Source organism: Pelodiscus sinensis, chromosome 1, assembly GCF_049634645.1.
Source record: "Pelodiscus sinensis isolate JC-2024 chromosome 1, ASM4963464v1, whole genome shotgun sequence".
In the NCBI taxonomy this organism is placed as follows: Eukaryota; Metazoa; Chordata; order Testudines; family Trionychidae; genus Pelodiscus; species Pelodiscus sinensis.
Genome location: NC_134711.1, coordinates 13,691,038 through 13,709,750, shown reverse-complemented (window position 1 = coordinate 13,709,750; position 18,713 = coordinate 13,691,038). Strand labels below are relative to the sequence as shown.

Genomic DNA, 18,713 nt, shown 5'->3' with positions numbered 1-18,713 from the left:
CCAGAGGAGGCAACAGGAAAAGGATCCTGAACTGCTGCATGATAGAAAACAAACTGTGATTTGCGCCTCTCACAGCTAAAATAAAAGTGTTATGGTTTCAATTCAACATATTTTGTCCATTTATTTTATACCTGTCCTTGTGTACTTGAAGTTCCTTTTCAAGGTTCTCTCTCATCTGAGTTTCATTTCTAAGGCAACAAAGAAGTTGGCGAACAGTGAACTCTTCAGATTCCAAATTCTTTGGTTCATCCACAGATCCGCTCCTGCTTTGATCAAACGTGCTATTAGTACAGGTGATTACACATTAGTTTTACAGTCTATCATTGGTCTAACTGAATGCCAAGATTTTCAGATGGGACTAGTGATTCTGGATGCCCAACTTCAGACACCTTATAGGGACAACATTTTCAGAGATTGTTGAGGCCCAGCCCTCTGAAAGTCATGCCCCATTAAGGTGTCTCAGGTTGGACACCTAAATTAATGAGTCTTACTAAATAATAGCAGCCCATGACCTGGCTCCATGACCATGACTGCTGTGCTTACTTCGAGTACCACTTCAACAAGCCCTCACAATGAAAGGGATGATGCATTTAACCAGTTAACTGGGAAGGTCTATGCAAAAAGTAAAAATCTAATATTTAAAATATTCACAAATATATTATGGATCATTTTGTGGAACCAAAGGTGTTGCTTTCCAATGATGGATGTCTTCACAAAATGGCTGTTTTCCATTAAACATGCAAATGTTCACCTCTCTATAAAACAATCCCTTCCACCCCAAAAATCCCAATAAAATGACATTAATTAAAATGTCCTTATTTTTGAGCTAATAAAGTCTGCAGCATTCTACCCCCCATAAAGTGCTTAAATCAGATTATTCATGACATCAAATCAGAGACCTCACTACAAACAATATGGAAATTAACTTTCCTGTGATATAACAACCTTCCATTCCTTGTGGCATGGGAATGTGTGTCTAGCTATTCACATATGTTCATATTCTCCAGATTTTGTGACAGGCTATATAAAGATCATATTATGCATTACTGAAATGTAGTTAGCTTTGTAGTGGAAAACAGAAGAGGTTTAAAGTTTAATTTCTGTAGTATAGGACACAAAGGAAAGACTATCTTCTCCATTAGAAATGGCAAGAAGACTTCAGGTAAGCAGTGTGCAATGTCTGAAACAGCAGTTCAGCCAGGATATATGGATGAACAGCCTTACTCCTGCAAACAGTACCAGGAGATTATTGGTGAATAATACTGTTCCCATGGAAGTTAGTGTTCATTTTGTCGTGGCCGTTAGTAAGACCTTGATCGCATACTTTTTATCCTGTTCACTGCACAATTCTAAGGCTTCAGTGTGGGGATAAACACACATTATAAGGGACAATAGAAATACAGCCATCCAAAATTTAGCCAAGTGAGGAACCTAAGTCCCATCAAAAAGGAGCCAAGCTCAACAGAGAATATATGATCAGCCTATGAACATCTGCATAACGCACTGTGAATGGCATTTAAGTGGGTGAAGCTTCGTTTGTGGTCAAAATACCACTACTTTTCTTTTCCAGCTCCCCTGACTATAAAACTTCTTGGCTGACAAGTATTTAAATGTGCTCCAACTGATACAGTACATTCTGATTACTTACACTAGCATACTGGGCTATGTTTCCCTGTGACCAGAATGCAAGAAACACCTGCACGTAAGAGTGTAACCTTCCAAAATGCAATCACGTGTGTGTGTGTGTGTGTGTGTGTGTGTGTGCGCGCGCGCGCGCACACATCCAAAATGGAAACTTTAATCGTATCAGCTGTCTAAGTCTATAAAGTAGTAAAAGTTCAGGAAGGGAAAAAACCCCACAGGCATAAGAATTCATGTGAAGATAGAATTGTGAGAGGAGTCTTAAGCAATATATTCTGTGATTTTGATTTAAAAAAAGAAAATATCAAACTTGAAACAGCACCAGACTCCACATACATGTAGGCAGCTGGGTTGCTGATCCTTTGGTCATTAGCAATATCCTGATTTTCTTTTAAAGCTGCATTTGGTACTCCTTCCTATGGGGGATAAAAAGAGTGTTAGCTTTTGTACTTCCAAGTTGTCACGAACTAGTATATCTGCTTTTATTTCATTTACTTATTTGGAAATTTTTACAGTTAATATTTAACATATATTAACTTGCCACCCTGTTAGTACGGATCAAATGTGAATGACAATAGAGAAGCCAGCCCCTTCCCCATAAAATCCTTTGCCACTAATTTTTCCCCTAACAAGAAAATTAAAGATCAGGCAATTGACTTGCTTATCACTATCAGAGATGACTTCCAGAACAGACCAAACAATCACTCATTTGTGAAAAGGCAACAACTTGGCTTCCCATAGGAAATTATTTCTCACTGTTCAAACAGAGCCCAAAGCCTTCCTGATTGAATTTTGTAGCAATAATGGGGCATAATTTCAGCTTGCAGCTTGAAACTTCAGCAGCAACTCTAGAATTGATTGATTTTGTTCTTGAAGAGGACAGTTTAGATTCAGTAGTGATGGTAAAAGTAGCTCTCTGTGTCTCTAGCACAGAGCTTTTGAATATCTTAAATTTGATCAAAGTTTAGCTTGACAGCATCTCTAATTTCTGTCAACAGAAAACGGAACTCTTTTCCTGACACAATGAGAAAAAAAGACACCATACAAGTTTCCCCTGAACTAAACACAGCATAAAAGCAAAATTCTGTATTTAAAATTTAGATGATTAATAAATCTTACAGCACTAACCATGCATTATTAATTTAACGGGTTAGTTACAGATTTCACAGGGAAGGGAGAACCCAGTATTTCTTCAATTGGGGATCATGTTCAATAGAGAGTTGTGGGGGGAGTGGGAGGGGGACACAAGGTTATTGGGAGGAGGCAGTGTCATGGTATTGCCATCTTTACTTCTGCGCTGTATTCAAAGCTTGGTGGTCACAGAGCAGCAACTGCTGGTTGGGCTTTTAGCTCTGAAGGCAACACCCCAGGAGTAACAGCACAGAAGTAAAGATTACAATATAATACCATGCCACATTTACTCAGGGCCGGACTGAGGGGTGAGCGAGCTGGGCAGCTGCCCCGGGGCACCAACCGATAGGGGGGGGCGCCTGATGGCAGCTGTAAGGGGCACACGACGTCCCTTATAGCTGCCATCAGGCGCCGCGCGCCCAGCTCCAGCACCCTTCCCCCCACGGCTGCGGGGCCCTGCACGGCCCGACGCGCGTGCCAGCAGCGGTGGCCAGGCCGGGCAGCGCATGCACCATGCGCCCCAGGGGCGGGCCCCAGGCTGTGCGCCAGCGGCTGTGGCCAGGCCACGCATGCGCCATGCACCTCGGGAGCGGGCCCGCGCACTCTGGCGGAGTGGGCCCGCACCTCACGGGTGGGCCCGGGCATGCGTCGTGTGTTTGGGTGCAGCGCCGCGCGCCCAGGCCTGAGCCCGGGGGCACCAAAATAGCTTGGGCCAGTCCTGCACTGCTTGTGCACTGCTGCCCTCATAGGTAGGTGGCCAGAGAGTGGTGACTGCTGACTGAGGGCCCAGCTATGCAGGCAGCAGCACTGAAGTAAGGGCAGCAATACTGCAGCCCCTCCCCCAACTCACTTTAGGGTCAGGACCCCAATAACTACATCATGAAATTTCAGATTTGAATTGCTCAAGTCATTAAATTTACTTTTTAAACATTCTATGACTGAATTTGGTAGAGACTTATTTATACTTGTAACCCCCCTTTTCCCTCTCTGGGTTACTCAGGAACATGTCACACACGTGTGTGTGCCTGGGCACCTGATGTTTTAACATAAAAGGAGATCGTGAGTACCCCAGTGATGATGATGTTTAGTTGGGAGATTCCCTATCCACCACCATGCTGCAGTCCCTTGCTCCCAAGGAATATATAATGGTGGTGCCTCCATCTGGCTGGCTCTGTACACACTTAGGATGTGCCTTGAGAGTCTCCAGGAATAAAATTATTCCAATAATAACCTGGAACTAACTCCAAAACAACAATTATAAACAAGATATAGCTAATTGATTACATTAGAATTAACACACCTTTACTTAACAACTTAAAGAAACAGGGTTTAACAGATTAAAAGTGAACAAAATCAATTAAAAAGTACACAGAAAAAAAGTATCAGAGGGGTAGCCGTGTTAGTCTGGATCTGCAAAAGCGACAAGGAGTCCTTTAGGGTATGTCTACACTACCACCCTAGTTCGAATTAGGGCGGTTAATGTAGGCAACCGGAGTTGCAAATGAAGCCCGGGATTTGAATTTCCCGGGCTTCATTTGCATATTGCCGGGCGCCGCCATTTTTAAATGTCCGTTAGTTCAGACTCCATGCCCGCGGCTACACGCAGCACAAACTAGGTAGTTCGGATTAGGCTTCCTATTCCGAACTACCATTACTCCTCCTTTTAAATAATCAGAAGTATTAAAAGAAAAACATTTCTCTTTATGGCAGGCTCTGAAAAAAAATTCATTTGGCACAAGATTTGGTCTGACAGCATCACTTTATGGAGAAGTTTTGAGAAACTAGTTTAACGTATTGTGAATTTAAAAAAATGAACTGTTTTCTTCCCTTAGGGCTTATCAAGGTCCAGACAAATTCCTGGGCCTTCCAAGAGCCCCTAATTTCTGCCCATACAGAATTAATTGCAGGATCAGAATCTTCGATCCCATGTTAGAACAGAGTTCGAACTCCCATTCCAGGTTTTCTGACTAGAAGATACCCTAATTATTTTTATAAGATGTTTGTCCTTTCTGATTTGACCTTTATTCCACCTTATACTGATTTCTCTCTCCCATCCATATCTGGTCTCTGTCTTTCTCTCAATACAGAAAAGAATATTTCAGACAGCGAACAGGTGGAAGACTGAATACGTGGACATCAAAGTTTGAATGCCAATAAAATGATGGCCTTGAATTTGAATAAACACAAAAACTTCCAGATTGGATCAGATTTGTTGTCCATTTAATACAAACTAATAAACAACTAGTATCCCATAACATTGGCTAGAATTAGATACTTCAAAGAAGCCCCTTAGTAGGCAGAAGTGTGATAACCTGCCCCCATGAAGTTCTCATCCTAATCCCTAATAGTTGGTTTAAACCCTGAAGTATGAGTTTTAAATAAGTGTGCCAATATATGTCCACATGCACATCTTAGATACAAATCATATATAGGTTTCTTCAATATAGGCCTCCTTCATGACAATACATGCAGGTCAATGTTGCTAGGCTACTAGAGGGCTGCCTTAGGGAGAAGAGCTGGCATTAGGCATAAACAGACTAAGCAAAGACCCACTTCGTCAGATTCATCTTTGCCCACGAAAGCTTATGCTCCAATACATCTGTTAGTCTATAAGGTGCTACAGGACTTCTTGTCACAGAAATAAAGGGAACTTATCTATCTGGCATTTGCACTGCCACCATTTATCACCCCCTTCCCCCGCCCCCAAGTGTGCACTTCTCTGGATTCAGAGTCCCAGACACTTGCTTATGTGGACACGCTTGAAGGTCTGCAGCTAGAGCGCAGACAGCACTGGGCAGGTTCTGTGTAAGTCCAAACTGAGTAGGCAGCTGAAAAAAATACCACTGCCACTGGAGCAGGCCCCACCAAATGCCAGCAGCTATGGTTCACTGGGCTGGTCGCTCTGCCTCTCTTTGGATCCAGAGTCAGTCTATTTTCTGAGGTTTGTCCCAGGCAGCACTTTCCCAAAGAGCCCAGTTACTCATAGTTACCTCCTACAGGTTTATGTAGGCCATTCTCAGCCACAGGCACAGCCAGAGTCTCTCCCCTCTAGGGACAATCAGCAGCCTCTGAAGCAGCCAGCTAGATCCAAGCCCCGCAGCCTCTCAGACTCTAGCTGCAACACAGCAGTTCCTGGACTGGATAAGGTTCCTCCAGGATAAGAAGCCTGGCTCCTCTCCCCCAAAATGGAGACTCCTCACTCTCTGTCTACATAGCCTGGAAGAAATAGGTTTCCCCCTTTTTCCCCAAGGGCTCATGGGAGTTGTAGTCTCTAGGGCTACACTGCAGCACAAAGGATCCTCCCAGTAAAAGTCAGAGGTTCCTTTAGTAAGGGGACTACATACTGAATTTGACACAAATCAACTACTCAAGAAATAATGTTATTCACTGAGGGTATGTCTAAACTACATGGCTACGTCTACACTGGCCCCTTTTCCGGAAGGGGCATGTAAATTTCACTAGTCGTCGTAGGGAAATCCGCGGGGGATTTAAATATCCCCCGCGGCATTTAAATAAAAATGTCCGCCGCTTTTTTCCGGCTTTTGAAAAAGCCGGAAAAGAGCGTCTAGACTGGCCCCGATCCTCCGGAAAAAGTGCCCTTTTCCGGAGGCTCTTATTCCTTCTTCAAAGGAATTCCTCCTTTGAAGTAGGAATAAGAGCCTCCGGAAAAGGGCACTTTTTCCGGAGGATCGGGGCCAGTCTAGACGCTCTTTTCCGGCTTTTTCAAAAGCCGGAAAAAAGCGGCGGACATTTTTATTTAAATGCCGCGGGGGATATTTAAATCCCCCGCGGATTTCCCTACGACGACTAGTGAAATTTACATGCCCCTTCCGGAAAAGGGGCCAGTGTAGACGTAGCCCCTCTCTCTTTTGAAAGAGGGATGTAAATTAGACATATAAAAATTGCAAATAAAGCCAGGATTTGACTTTCCTGTGCTTCATTTGCATAATCGCATCACGGCGTTTTCAAAAAATGCTATTTTGAAAGTGAAACTGTGGACTAGACAAGGTTCTTTCCAAAAGAAAAGCCTTTTTCAAAAGATCCTGTAAGCCTTAATGAGAAAAAGGCTTTTCTTTTTGAAAGAACCGCGTCTAGACCACGGTTTCACTTTCGAAATAGCGTTTTTCGAAAAAACACTGAAATGCAATTATGCAAATGAAGTGCAGGAAATTCAAATCCCAGCTTCATTTGCAATTTTGATATGTCTAATTTACATCTCTCTTTTGAAAGAGGGATGTAGTTTAGACATAGCCTCACTCTAGGTAGGGTAATGTCTTCTGTACTACCTGTGTTGCTGCTATTAGGACTAGAGTTACTAGTCCTCACTCCAGGTGGTATTCAGCCATTTCAACACAGTCCACAAGGACTGATCTGTGCATTTGCCATTACTATTACAGGAAATGGCATGCTATATTCCTCATGGATCATACAGAAACATGCCTTTGAAAATACCCAGTCTTAATCACAAAGGCTTTTCAGATTATGCTTTTGGTATTCTTCCTACAATAGGCCAACAGATACTTCTTGAAATATAAATATGCAGCCTGCTTTGTACTCAAGAGTTTCCTGGTTCTGTTAAGGGGCAAGAGGCCTCCAATAGGCAGATGAAGCTGCTCCCAATAACTTACACTCATTCTGATCTCAACAAAGGAGTCCTCTGTTGAAGGGACACTGAGTTTGAGCTGTAGTTCTGAAACAATAGCAAGCAGATCTGCCTTCTCAGCTTGAAGGCGCACCACCTGTGTCTTCAGTTGCTTAATTTCCTGTGTCATTTCCTCCTTAGAAACTGTGCAGTTCTCCTGGGGAAAATGTAAAATACACATCTTATTAGTCAACCAAACAGAAGTGCTGAGGTAAAGAAAACACAACAGCATCCCAAACAAACACCCTCGTCACCTTTCAGTACACACACAAAAAGTCACCGAATAAACTATTCAAATTTGTTTTGATCAAATTGCATCAAACTAAATTACCAAATGGTGCAACTGCCTCCTGCAAGGCTGGAGCCCAGTTTAGAAACACCCATCTGATTCTCCTCTCATCAACACAGCTGTAAATCAGAAGTAACTCTACCCAAATCAACGGACTATACTGTTGTAAGTAAGAGGGGACTCAAGATTATTAAGCCAAGTTCTCTCCTATTTACACTGTAAGAACAAACTGTGTTTTAAGTTAAAACACATTTGTCTCCTTCGATACAGTAAATTGCATAGTGCTGATGGGACTATTTTAAATACTTAGGGAATACAGTGTGGGGACCATGTAAAAACATAAACTCTAAATCCCAGACCTCTTAGTTCCACATTTCCCATCATTGGCTCCAACACTCTGGGCTCTATTTCCCAATTCCCACCAATCTCTCTCCTTGGACGTAGAACTATTCCCTGTCCTGTATATACCCTTCTTCCTCACTACTGTTCCTCCAATTCATCTGGGATCCTTCCTCTTCTGCTCCTGGAGTCTCCCCACATTCCCTACAGCCAGCCCCTTTCCCTATAGTCTCTCTCCCTATTTCCCTTGTATTTCCTCATGGCTCTCTTGTCTCATCTGCGATTTCCCACACCCCTTCTTCCAAATCTCTCCATTCTATCTCTTTCTTAGATGTTCTCTCCAAATTCCCACGGTCTTTGCACATCTTGCCCAACGTCTTTCCTCCCTCCTCAGGGGTCCTCAAATCCCTCCATTTTTGGCCTGTACCTAACCATTAAGACCCAGTCTTCACTCCTCCCTATGGCCATCTTCCTCCACTCCCACTCTTTCCCCTTCAGTTGGTCTCCCTCTGCCCCAGCTTTTTTCCTCTTATTCCAGGAGAGCTTCACCCCACCTCCTGCAGCCTCCAGCACTGCCATCATGAGTTCTGGGCAACCCCCTCAAACTCCTGCATTCCCTCCCACTATACCTTCCCCAACTCCTGAAGTTTTGCCATGTTGACATCAGCTCCGGTGCTCTCTCTCCTCCACCTCCTGTTGCCTCCAATTCAGTGTTCAAACTAGGAGGGGAAGTAGCTTTACCCACGGCCCTTACTGTCAGGAAGGCAGAAGTGCAGGAGTTTTTCTCTCAAAACCATTCTGAATGCTGGTGTTTATTGCTGGTGAAGGTCAGAGGATATACCTCTGATTCATCAGTGGTTGAAACTATGTGAGCACATGGGGTCACCTAATGAGCAGCAAGGGGCTACAGCGTATCTTACTTAAGAAAAGGCTAAAGTAAAAAAAGATAGAATTCAAAGTGAGACTGGGAAGTTAACTAAAGTTCGCCTTCAGTAATGGACTGTTTCACATTCTCTCTGCAAAGAATTTAGGTTACAATCAGGACAATTCCAGAAAAGGGAAATGTGTCTTGGCCAGTGACACTGTCCATGCCTAGGTGTCCTTGCCTAGGTGACCCCCACAAGAGATTCTCACCCCTGAAAAAATTTAGTTTTACTACTTGATTTTTAGGTCAGACAATTAAAACAAACGAATCTCTAGTAACTTTGATGTTTCAATGCCTTGGCAAAAGCTGCAAGACTCACTTTGCAAATCCTGCAGTCAGCTGTTGGTTTGTTTTTTGAATAGAGTTTTCAGATGAAAATAAAATTAAATAATCAGAAGTATTAAAAGAAAAACATTTCTCTTTATGGCAGGCTCTGAAAAAAAATTCATTTGGCACAAGATTTGGTCTGACAGCATCACTTTATGAAGCAGTTTTGAGAAACTAGTTTAACGTATTGTGAATTTAAAAAAATGAACAGTTTTCTTCCCTTAGGGCTTATCAAGGTCCAGACAAATTCCTGGGCTTTCCAAGAGCCCCTAATTTCTGCCCATACAGAATTAATTGCAGGATCAGAATCTTAGATCCCATGTTAGAACAGAGTTCGAACTCCCATTCCAGGTTTTCTGACTAGAAGATATCTTATAAAAATAATTAGGGTGTTTGTCCTTTCTGATTTGACCTTTATTCCACCTTATACTGATTTCTCTCTCCCGTCCATGTCTGGTCTCTGTCTTTCTCTCAATACAGAAAAGAATATTTCAGACAGCGAACAGGTGGAAGACTGAATACGTGGACATCAAAGTTTGAATGCCAATAAAATGATGGCCTTGAATTTGAATAAACACAAAAACTCCCAGATTGGATCAGATTTGTTGTCCATCTAATACAAACTAATAAACAACTAGTATCCCATAACATTGGCTAGAATTAGATACTTCAAAGAAGCCCCTTAGTAGGCAGAAGTGTGATAACCTGCCCCCATGAAGTTCTCATCCTAATCCCTAATAGTTGGTTTAAACCCTGAAGTATGAGTTTTAAATAAGTGTGCCAATATATGTCCACATGCACATCTTAGATACAAATCATATATAGGTTTCTTCAGTATAGGCCTCCTTCATGACAATACATGCAGGTCAATGTTGCTAGGCTACTAGAGGGCTGCCTTAGGGAGCAGAGCTGGCATTAGGTATAAACAGACTAAGCAATTGCTTAGGGTCCTGAGCAGCTCCAGGGGACTTCCTATTTGCTTTTTACTAGTTGTAGTGTGTGGGGAGTGTGGGAGGAAGAGGGCCTGAAACATAAGCCTTTGTTTCAGAGGCCTGATATAGGACCTGAGGCCCAGGCTAAAGGAACAGTCAGAACTTTGCGGTTATACAGCAATATTAAGTTGTGAGCAAGAGGCAGGCCAGGCTCACAGAATCTGGCAAGAACAGCCGGATATTGCAGAAACATACACTCCTAAGACGTGCTAGGCACACAATACATATGCAAACACATTCCAAAAGGATAGTACCAGAACATTCCATACAAACACATTTCCCAAAGATAACAAGAATACACTGCTCCCTCCTAAAGATACGATCAGGATGACAGTATGATGGATAATGTACAAGGTGACGGGTGGTAATTGGCTTTGTCAGAGGAACAACATGTAACTTGTTTGTACTTATGTATGAAATGGGAGTCTTGAAGGGACTGTCTTTGGCCAGCCTAGCAGACAGTGGAAAGTCCCACCACTGACTGAGCTGTATCCATTGTTTCTGGCACATATGTATTACTGGTCCAGTAGAGTCTGTAGGATACTAATACAGTGCTTAGTCAAACAATACATCTCAGTGGGTGCCTTTGTACCTTCATGGATCTTGTGGTCATTGGGCAATTTGCTCAAGTTCTACTGTACCAACTCTCTGCACAGGGCTGGGACAGCATTCAGGGGAGAACACACACAGCAGAATATCAATAGGAAGGGAGCAAAAATATTCCTCCCCAATGTGCTAGCACCACCTTTTAATTTATTTCCAACCAATCCATTATAAAGTAACTTTCCCATTGCTTGAAGGGTGCAGACAGGCAGTTTAGATTTCCTGAAAAGATAGGTACTGCAGAATAGGGATTAATTTGACCCAATAGTAATAGAAATGTTTTGGGACAAGTTATACAGAAATAGTGGGGAAGGTTTCTGGGTTTTTTTTGTTTTTTTGGGGGGGGGGGGGGCATTTAAACTTTTCCCTGTCGCACTGGAAACCCAAACACAAGAGTACTAAACTAGAGCAAGAAAAGGAAACAACAACTAGGAAAATAACCTCAAAATCAAAAGTGAAACCAAAACACACGACTAAACAGAGCAAAGACTGAAAAGTGAATGTGATATCCGAAGTTCAGTTTTAGTTTTATTTCTCTTAGCTGTAGCCTGAATTCTCAAATCTACTGGAAGTCAGTTACTGTTGAAAAAAATATCAGACCAATGATTTCCATTATGATACAATCCCTTTAAACTAAAAACAAAACTAAAAAATTAAAAACCATTCAAGTACAATGTAATAATGTGATATGAATGCTCCCCCACATTAAAAAATAAAACTCTGACCACGTTTTTTCTACCATTTCAGACCCTACCGGTTTCTCTTTTAGGCTTTGAAGTTGTTTCTGCAGCTCTTCGTTTTCAAGGCACTTGGCTTGCAAGCAATGTTTAGCTTCTTTGAACTTGGCCTCATAAAACTCCCGCTCTTCCTTCTGTTTCTCTCGCCACACAGAAAGCTCCTCATACCGACCCTTCATAGCTTGGTTATGTATCTTCATGGCTTCTAGAGAATGTTCAGAACAACATGTGAACAGAGACTAATATCTTTCTACAGTAACAAGAAAGTGAGCCTGCCCAATGGTAGTGTTCTGTACAGAAGAGCACAATGTATTTATTTAGATAGTCAGCTACCCGGAATAAGAACTCTCTTACTACAATTTTGTAGTATCTAGCACAATGGGGTGCTGACCTTCATTGGGGCCCTCTAACAATATTATTCCATAACACTAAATTATCTGTCCATTGTCTCTGAATCTCTTGAGTTAACACTGGATTACCACATACAAGGGAGACATGACATGCTTCTCCACTGCCTTGCATCTTGTGCGGGTATACAGTACATGACTATACAAGGTACAAGGCAGGAGAGAATCAGACTATACTCTTGAGCATCACACTGAAATACAGTCTGAATATTCAGTACCCAAGCTAATTTAAGATCCAATTACACACTCAGATATGCATGTAATTTCCACTGAGTTTAACATGTAGAGGCCAATACTGGTCCTTATTTAAATAAAAAGTGATCTAGCCACAAGATCTTTGGGGACATTACACAACATCTCAGACTCAGTCAGGGATCATACATTCTAATTTAAAGGACACACTGTCAATTTGAAAGTCACATCTCCATCTGAAAGCGTTACAAGTTATACTTACTACAGCTGAAAGTGGTTTGCTATATTTCCTTGCTTGATTAGACACAAAGTGCTGTTAAACACACAAAATAAAAAGTCCCATTCTTGCCTGTAAACAGTGAGTTTTCTCTTAGAGAGAAGACTTTTATAAACAGCAGGAATTTGTGAACATATACAATTATAAAGGGCTCTAACAGATTAATTAAAAATTTAATGTCAGAGCCCACTTTAAAGACTCTCTTCTTTCAAGATTACTAGATTTCAAACACAATGTACTTTTCTTTAGCTTCCAATAATAATGCATGACAGAGCTGTAATATACACAGAGGACTATTTCTTCTTTCTGCTATAAATCCACTAAAGACAAAGGAACTATGCCAGTTTATGTGACCTAAAAATGTAGTCCTGAAACTGTATTGCATATGGTACTGGACGGCTCAGCGTGGTATTGAAAAGATAATAAAGTTATTCTATCCATTGTTTCCTGGACCACCAAAAGATATCCTTGGCTTTACTTCCTAGAGGACATAATGATTCTGGAAATCTCTAACAGCTGTAAAAATAAGAGCCCTTACTTTCTCAGCTAAGAAGGCAGTACTCAAATTGGGATAGATCAATATATGTTTCAATAAGGGATGTCAAGTGTAACCAATTACACAATTAATCGATAAGCATGGGCTTATCAGTTAATCCTATCAGGTACACACACTCCCACCCTTGCTCCCTCTGTATCAAAAGGCAGCAAGGGAGGGAGACAGCTTTTAAGCCATCTCTCCATGCGTGCAGACTCCGTCGAGCTGCCTGTCGCCCTCCACTGCTGCCTCCCACAGAGGCAGCAGCGCGATGGGGTGGGGCAGGCAGGAGTTACCACATGCAAGGAGCTGGCTTTTAAAGCATCTCTCCATGCATGCTGGCTCCAGTGGGAATCAGTTCTCGTGGGGAGCCGCCACCCTCCCCACATAAATGTGTAACCACTACAATTTCCAGCGCTTACAAATTTATACAAAGACCACATAGTTAATATCCCTAGTTTCAACAATTAATGAGTAGCACATAAATCTTAAGAGATTTGCTTCCACAGAAATAGCTTCTTACAAGATACTAGACAAGTGGTGTATCTATACAGATACCTGTCTTACATTTGTTAACCTCTGATGAATTATATATGTTGCTCTAGCTTTCCATTTGCTCTAAGATCTGTCCAAGAGATCTTATTTTATGTCAGCCTAATCCCTATGTATAATATTGATTTAAGGCATTGAAAATATAGGAGATGAGCGTTGGAAGAGAACTCAGGAGGTCATTTAATCCAACCTGCTATCCAGAACCCCAACTAAATTATCCCAGCCAGGGCTTTGTCAAGTCTGGCCTTAATGTATCCCTTGATGTAACCCATAAAATTAGTAAAGCATAATTAGTGCTGTAAGAATTATTCATAATCTAAATTTTAAACACAGAATGTTCTTTTGAAAAATAAACAATAAAAGCCTACCGTATCATGGAACTCTCTGGCCATGGGTCACACTGACTAGGGATGTTAAAGACTAGTCGACTATCCAATAAGCATTTGCTCCATGGCTTTGAAATGCACAAGAGCCCCCACTGGGGACTCTTGTACATTTCAAAGGAACAACCATGGGCAGCCCAGAGTCAGCGGGACTTCCCGCTGGCCCCAGGCTGTATGCTCCGTGTTCCTCCTTTGAAATGTACAAGAGCCGCCCCCCGGTGGAGCTCTTGTACATTTCAAAGGAGGAATGCGGAAGTGCCTACCAACTAGTTGAGTAGTCAATGGAAATTTCTTTTGTATTAATCATCACATCAAAACAGATTTTGTGCCCGTTATTGGAAAATTTTGCAAAGTGGTACTATTTCTATAATTCTCAAGAAACCAGGTTATACTACAGTCTGGTTTTTTGGCCCTTAATCTTCCATACAGACTCAATTTTATAAGGTTACCTTAAATATTACCATACAGCATGAGGCAGATTCTGCAGTGCCTTACACCTTGCGCAGTCGTTTACACTTATTCACAGTGCAAGCTGTTTGGGTGTAAAATATGGTGAACTGCTGTGAGTGAGTAGGGATTTTGTATTGATTCTATTTTTAAACTCACATAGCATAGGTATAAATGACAATACAAGGTACAAGACTATGGAGATTCTAGCATCTACATTTCAAGGCAGGTTCTTATTCACCTTTTAATTCATTGTTTTCTGTAATCAGCTCTTTCATCTGCTGCACCATCTCTTCTGGGGTAAATGTGCCAAGTGTAGGAGAAGACAGATTGTGGGGTCCATTTCCCGTTTCACTCTTGTGGCATTCCCCATTTTCAGCAAGACGGCTTAACGGTTTGTTGGACATCACTGCAGTGACTATAACAAGATTAACAAGAGAAAAAATTAATTTCCTGCTGAATGGTTTGTATACCCCAGAAATCCATTAGCTAGGCCATCTATTTAGGCATACCATGGATATATCACTGGATCATTCCACCTTGTCATGACAAAGGAGTGTTGCTGTTGGCCTTGCCATAATAGATTATATCCCATAAATCCCCCAAAGAGCTGTGTGAGTCTTTAGCCATTACGTTTATTCACACGAAACTCAGCCCAGACTCATTAACTCTTCAGAAAATTTTCTGGGGGGGTAGCTGAGTTAGTCTGTAACTGGAAAAAATTCAACACACAACAAATAGTCTAGTGGCACTTTAAAAACTAACAAAGCATGTTGATGGTATCACAAATTTGGTTGTGCCCATGAAAGTTCATAATGCCAACTACATGTTTTGTTAGTCTCTAAGGTGCTGCTAGATTATTTGTTGTTTTTTAACTTTCTTCAGAAAATGTGGGCTTGTATCATCACCTTGAGGCAAACCCCTACAAGTTACATATGGCTTTGACTTGAAAGCACTTACTCGGCTGTTTCATTCATGTTGTGTTCAAGGGGTTCATCTACAATGCTGAGCCTTCATACAGAACTGCGCAACACATCTCAGGAATACACAATCTGCTCGTGAATACATCAAACCCTCGGCTCTGTACACCAAATCCCCATATAATACTGAATCAAGTTAATGGTAGGAATATTGGATTATGATTAATTGAATAATTGTGTAACCACATCAAATTTTAGTGGTTACACAACTATTCGATAGTGCCGAGGGAGCCCCTGCTACTCTACGGTTCTGCTTCTGAGGCAGCAGCACAGGATGGCAGTAGCTCCCTGTGCGAGGAGTGTCCAAGCTGCCCCCTAACAGGAGCTGCACCAGCTTTCCACAGAGCAGCCTCCTAAAGCAACCCTGGGCCTGCGACAGACAGAGGCTGCTCCACGGCGGCCTTCTCTGCCCTATCCTCCCCTCCCCCCGGCCCTGCTGCCTCTGATAGAGGTAAGAGCATGGGGGGGGGACAAGTAGTTTCACGCAGCTGGTAGTTGGGGGGCAAGCCAGCTTTTAAGCCAGCTCCCTCCAGCACCAGCTCCTGTCTGCCCCTCTCTACTGCTTTTGTGGGAGGCAGCATTGGGGGTAGAGGCAGCTCTGCAGAGCTGCATGTGCAGAAAGCCATCTTAAAACCCAACTCCCCACGCATATCAGTTCCCACCTGCCCCCCTCCTGCACTGCTGTCTCTGACAGAGAGGCAACAGGAAGCGGGGGGGAGGCAGTGCCGTGTGAGCTGATATGTACAGGGAGCTGGCTTGAAAGTGGGCTTCCCACATGTACTGGCTCCTGCCTGCTCCCCATACCCTCTGCGCTGCTGCCTTTCTATTAGAGGCAACAACACAGGGATGAGGGGTGCAGACATCTCCACGGATCTGGAGCTGGCTTAAAAGCTGGCTCCCCATGGGCTCCTGCCTCTCCCTCCCCCTGATACAGAGGCAGCAAGTGGATAGGGGGAGTGTGTGTAGTCAATAAGATTAACCGATAAGCTTAGGCTTATCAGTTAATCATGTAGTCAACTACATGTTGACATCCCTTGTTCATGGTGTTGGTCCTTCTGCAGAAGATTCTTCATGGCTGGGCCCAGACTAGAATCTAAAAGAATGGCTCACACTCTGGGATGAAGATCATGGTTGAGAACTTCTCTCCTCAGGTGCAATGTAACTTTCTACAATAAGGATAGAGCTCATTTGTGCAGGAAATGGAGACTTCTCGTAGGCCAGACCAAGATTTTGGAATGAACTACCTCAGGAACTAAGGGATCATCACAAACCTCATTAACTTCCCTTCAAGAGCCAGGGGCATTTCCTTGACTTCTCCAACTTGCTATAGTGGGCCCTATAGCATGGAATGCATCCCTGTCCCCACTCACCTGAACTCCATATTTTGTCCTTTCACACCTTACATTAAATGTTTAAAAAGCACATTAAAGTTTTCTTTCCCTCCCTACACCAAAAAGGTATTTATAGACCAACAACTGGCCTTATATTATCTAAGCTACCAGTCCCTTTCTGTCCCTTAAAAATCAGGACCTCTTATAAGTTTTTGTGCATTTGGATGTTAAGAGTTTGATATGGTATAATTTATAGTGCATTTATTTCTATTCCATTAGAAGCATCCCAAAGCAGATTTTAAGTTTTTCAGTGCAGAGACCTGGCTTTCAACTCTGTAAAGCCTCATACAAAGTTTTGGCATTAAACATATTTAACATGAAATCAATCAATCAATCAATCAATCAAATAACACCATATTTATAAGAAGTTGTTCACAAGGAAACACCCACAACAGAAACAACCGGAAGTGGCTCAGCGTAAAAAATGTGGTTCTACTCTGTAAAGTCACAGTTCAGGTTTGAGTCAACATGGCCAGAACCTCCACCTCACCACACTTGTGTCACTGCAGTGAAGTGACATTAGTATCAAAAGCGCACACACACAAAAAAAGGGGGTGGGGAGGGAGTAGGGTGGAGGGAGTACTGGGTTCAACAGATAACATGAACAGCTCTACGGACAGGTTCCAGTGGGAATCTCACCGGTTCCTTTGTATCCAGGGGAAAGGTAGCCATGAAACCAAAATCTTGCAAGTACGTAAAGGGGAGGGCTTGATTAATCACAAAGAAGTGCATAATAAGCAAAGCAATTGTTCATGCCCCTTCAGTTTGATAAAGATAACTTATTCTTTAAAGACAGGGAGGTGGAGGCAAGTCATCTCCAGACACTGTCACGGGACCTTTAATTTTTATTGGACAGCTCCAGTTACTTTTACATGGGTCAAGGCTAAGAAAGGAGTCTCTTAGCACTCCTGTGTGTCACAGCTTTATGACAGCGGGGAAAGCCTGATTTAGCCTTTCAGCCTCACTTATATCTTGCCTCCCAGCTCTAGCCTGCAGCAAGTCCTCTTTACAGGGGTACAGAGCACCCCCCCAGCCCCGAAATACTGATTCTCCAGGTCCTTTCCGTCTCTAAGCCTGCAGGGCTGTGAGTCTGCACTGAGATCGGTTTTTAACAGGAGGGCTCTCTGGAAGCAGGGACGGATGACTCGCAGGGCACCGAGAGGAGGCAGTGGCTCGGCGTTGTGTCTCTAGCCTGTCGGGGTCAGATCCCATGATCACAACAAGGCACCGAGCCTGTGGGCGAGGAGGGTGCGACTGGCCCAGGCTGTGAGTCCTCCCTCCCGCAGCGGGAGCAGGGGGGCCCGGCCGGCTGCCCGCACCGGCCCCAGGGCAGGGGGCGGGCTGTGGGAAGCGGCAGCTCGGCCCCTGCCCCTCCGTGGCGCCGCGGGCTGGCGTTTCGCTTTCCCTCGCCCCGGGAGGAGGAGGCGGCGGCGCCCGGCCCCAGCGCGGCGCGTCGGGGGGGCGAAGCTCACCTGAGCCCAGGCCCCGCGTCCTGCCTCCCTCAGCGGCTGCAGCTCGCCAGGCCCGCCCGGACTCCCACTGACCCGGCGGGCTGCGGGGGCGGGCTCGTTCGCCAGGCCTCGCCCTGCCCCGCTCAGCTGACTCCTGTGACGCCTGCCCGCCGCCTCGGGGGGACTTTCCCAGGCCCCGCCTGGAGCCCCGGGGGACAGTGGCGGGAAAGCGGCCCCGCCCCCAGCCAGCCCCTCACAGCCCAGGGCTGGTCTCAATCTCGGATTCTCCTGCTTCCCCGCGGGAGACCCCCCCCCCCATCTCTTGAAGTGGGTCGGGCTCCCCGCTTGGATACACAATTAAACAGTGATTGGAAAGGGGGGGGGGCTCCCCTGCATCCCCCCCCCCTCCCCCACTCAGGCGGGCTCTCTAAGCCCCTGGCTGCAGAGGGTTTGTCTCAGCGCCTGGAGACAC

The 18,713-nt window shown here is 43.9% G+C and overlaps 1 protein-coding gene across 2 annotated transcripts in view; it reads right to left on the bottom strand.

The window, feature by feature from the left end:
• Positions 1-18,424, bottom strand: part of OPTN (optineurin) — a 43,353-nt gene extending 24,929 nt beyond the window's left edge. Inside the window, exons 1-6 of one of the 2 annotated variants that reach the window (XM_075926020.1) lie at positions 18,263-18,424; positions 14,661-14,837; positions 11,644-11,831; positions 7,401-7,571; positions 1,978-2,057; positions 132-266 (exon numbers count right to left, since the gene is read on the bottom strand). In XM_075926020.1, coding sequence (XP_075782135.1) covers positions 132-266; positions 1,978-2,057; positions 7,401-7,571; positions 11,644-11,831; positions 14,661-14,826 — 740 coding nt within the window. In that variant the 5' untranslated portion in view covers positions 14,827-14,837; positions 18,263-18,424. The remainder of the gene's footprint in view (positions 1-131; positions 267-1,977; positions 2,058-7,400; positions 7,572-11,643; positions 11,832-14,660; positions 14,838-18,262) is intronic. The other variant, XM_075926021.1, reaches the window with a different exon arrangement.
• Positions 18,425-18,713: the final 289 nt, after the last annotated feature.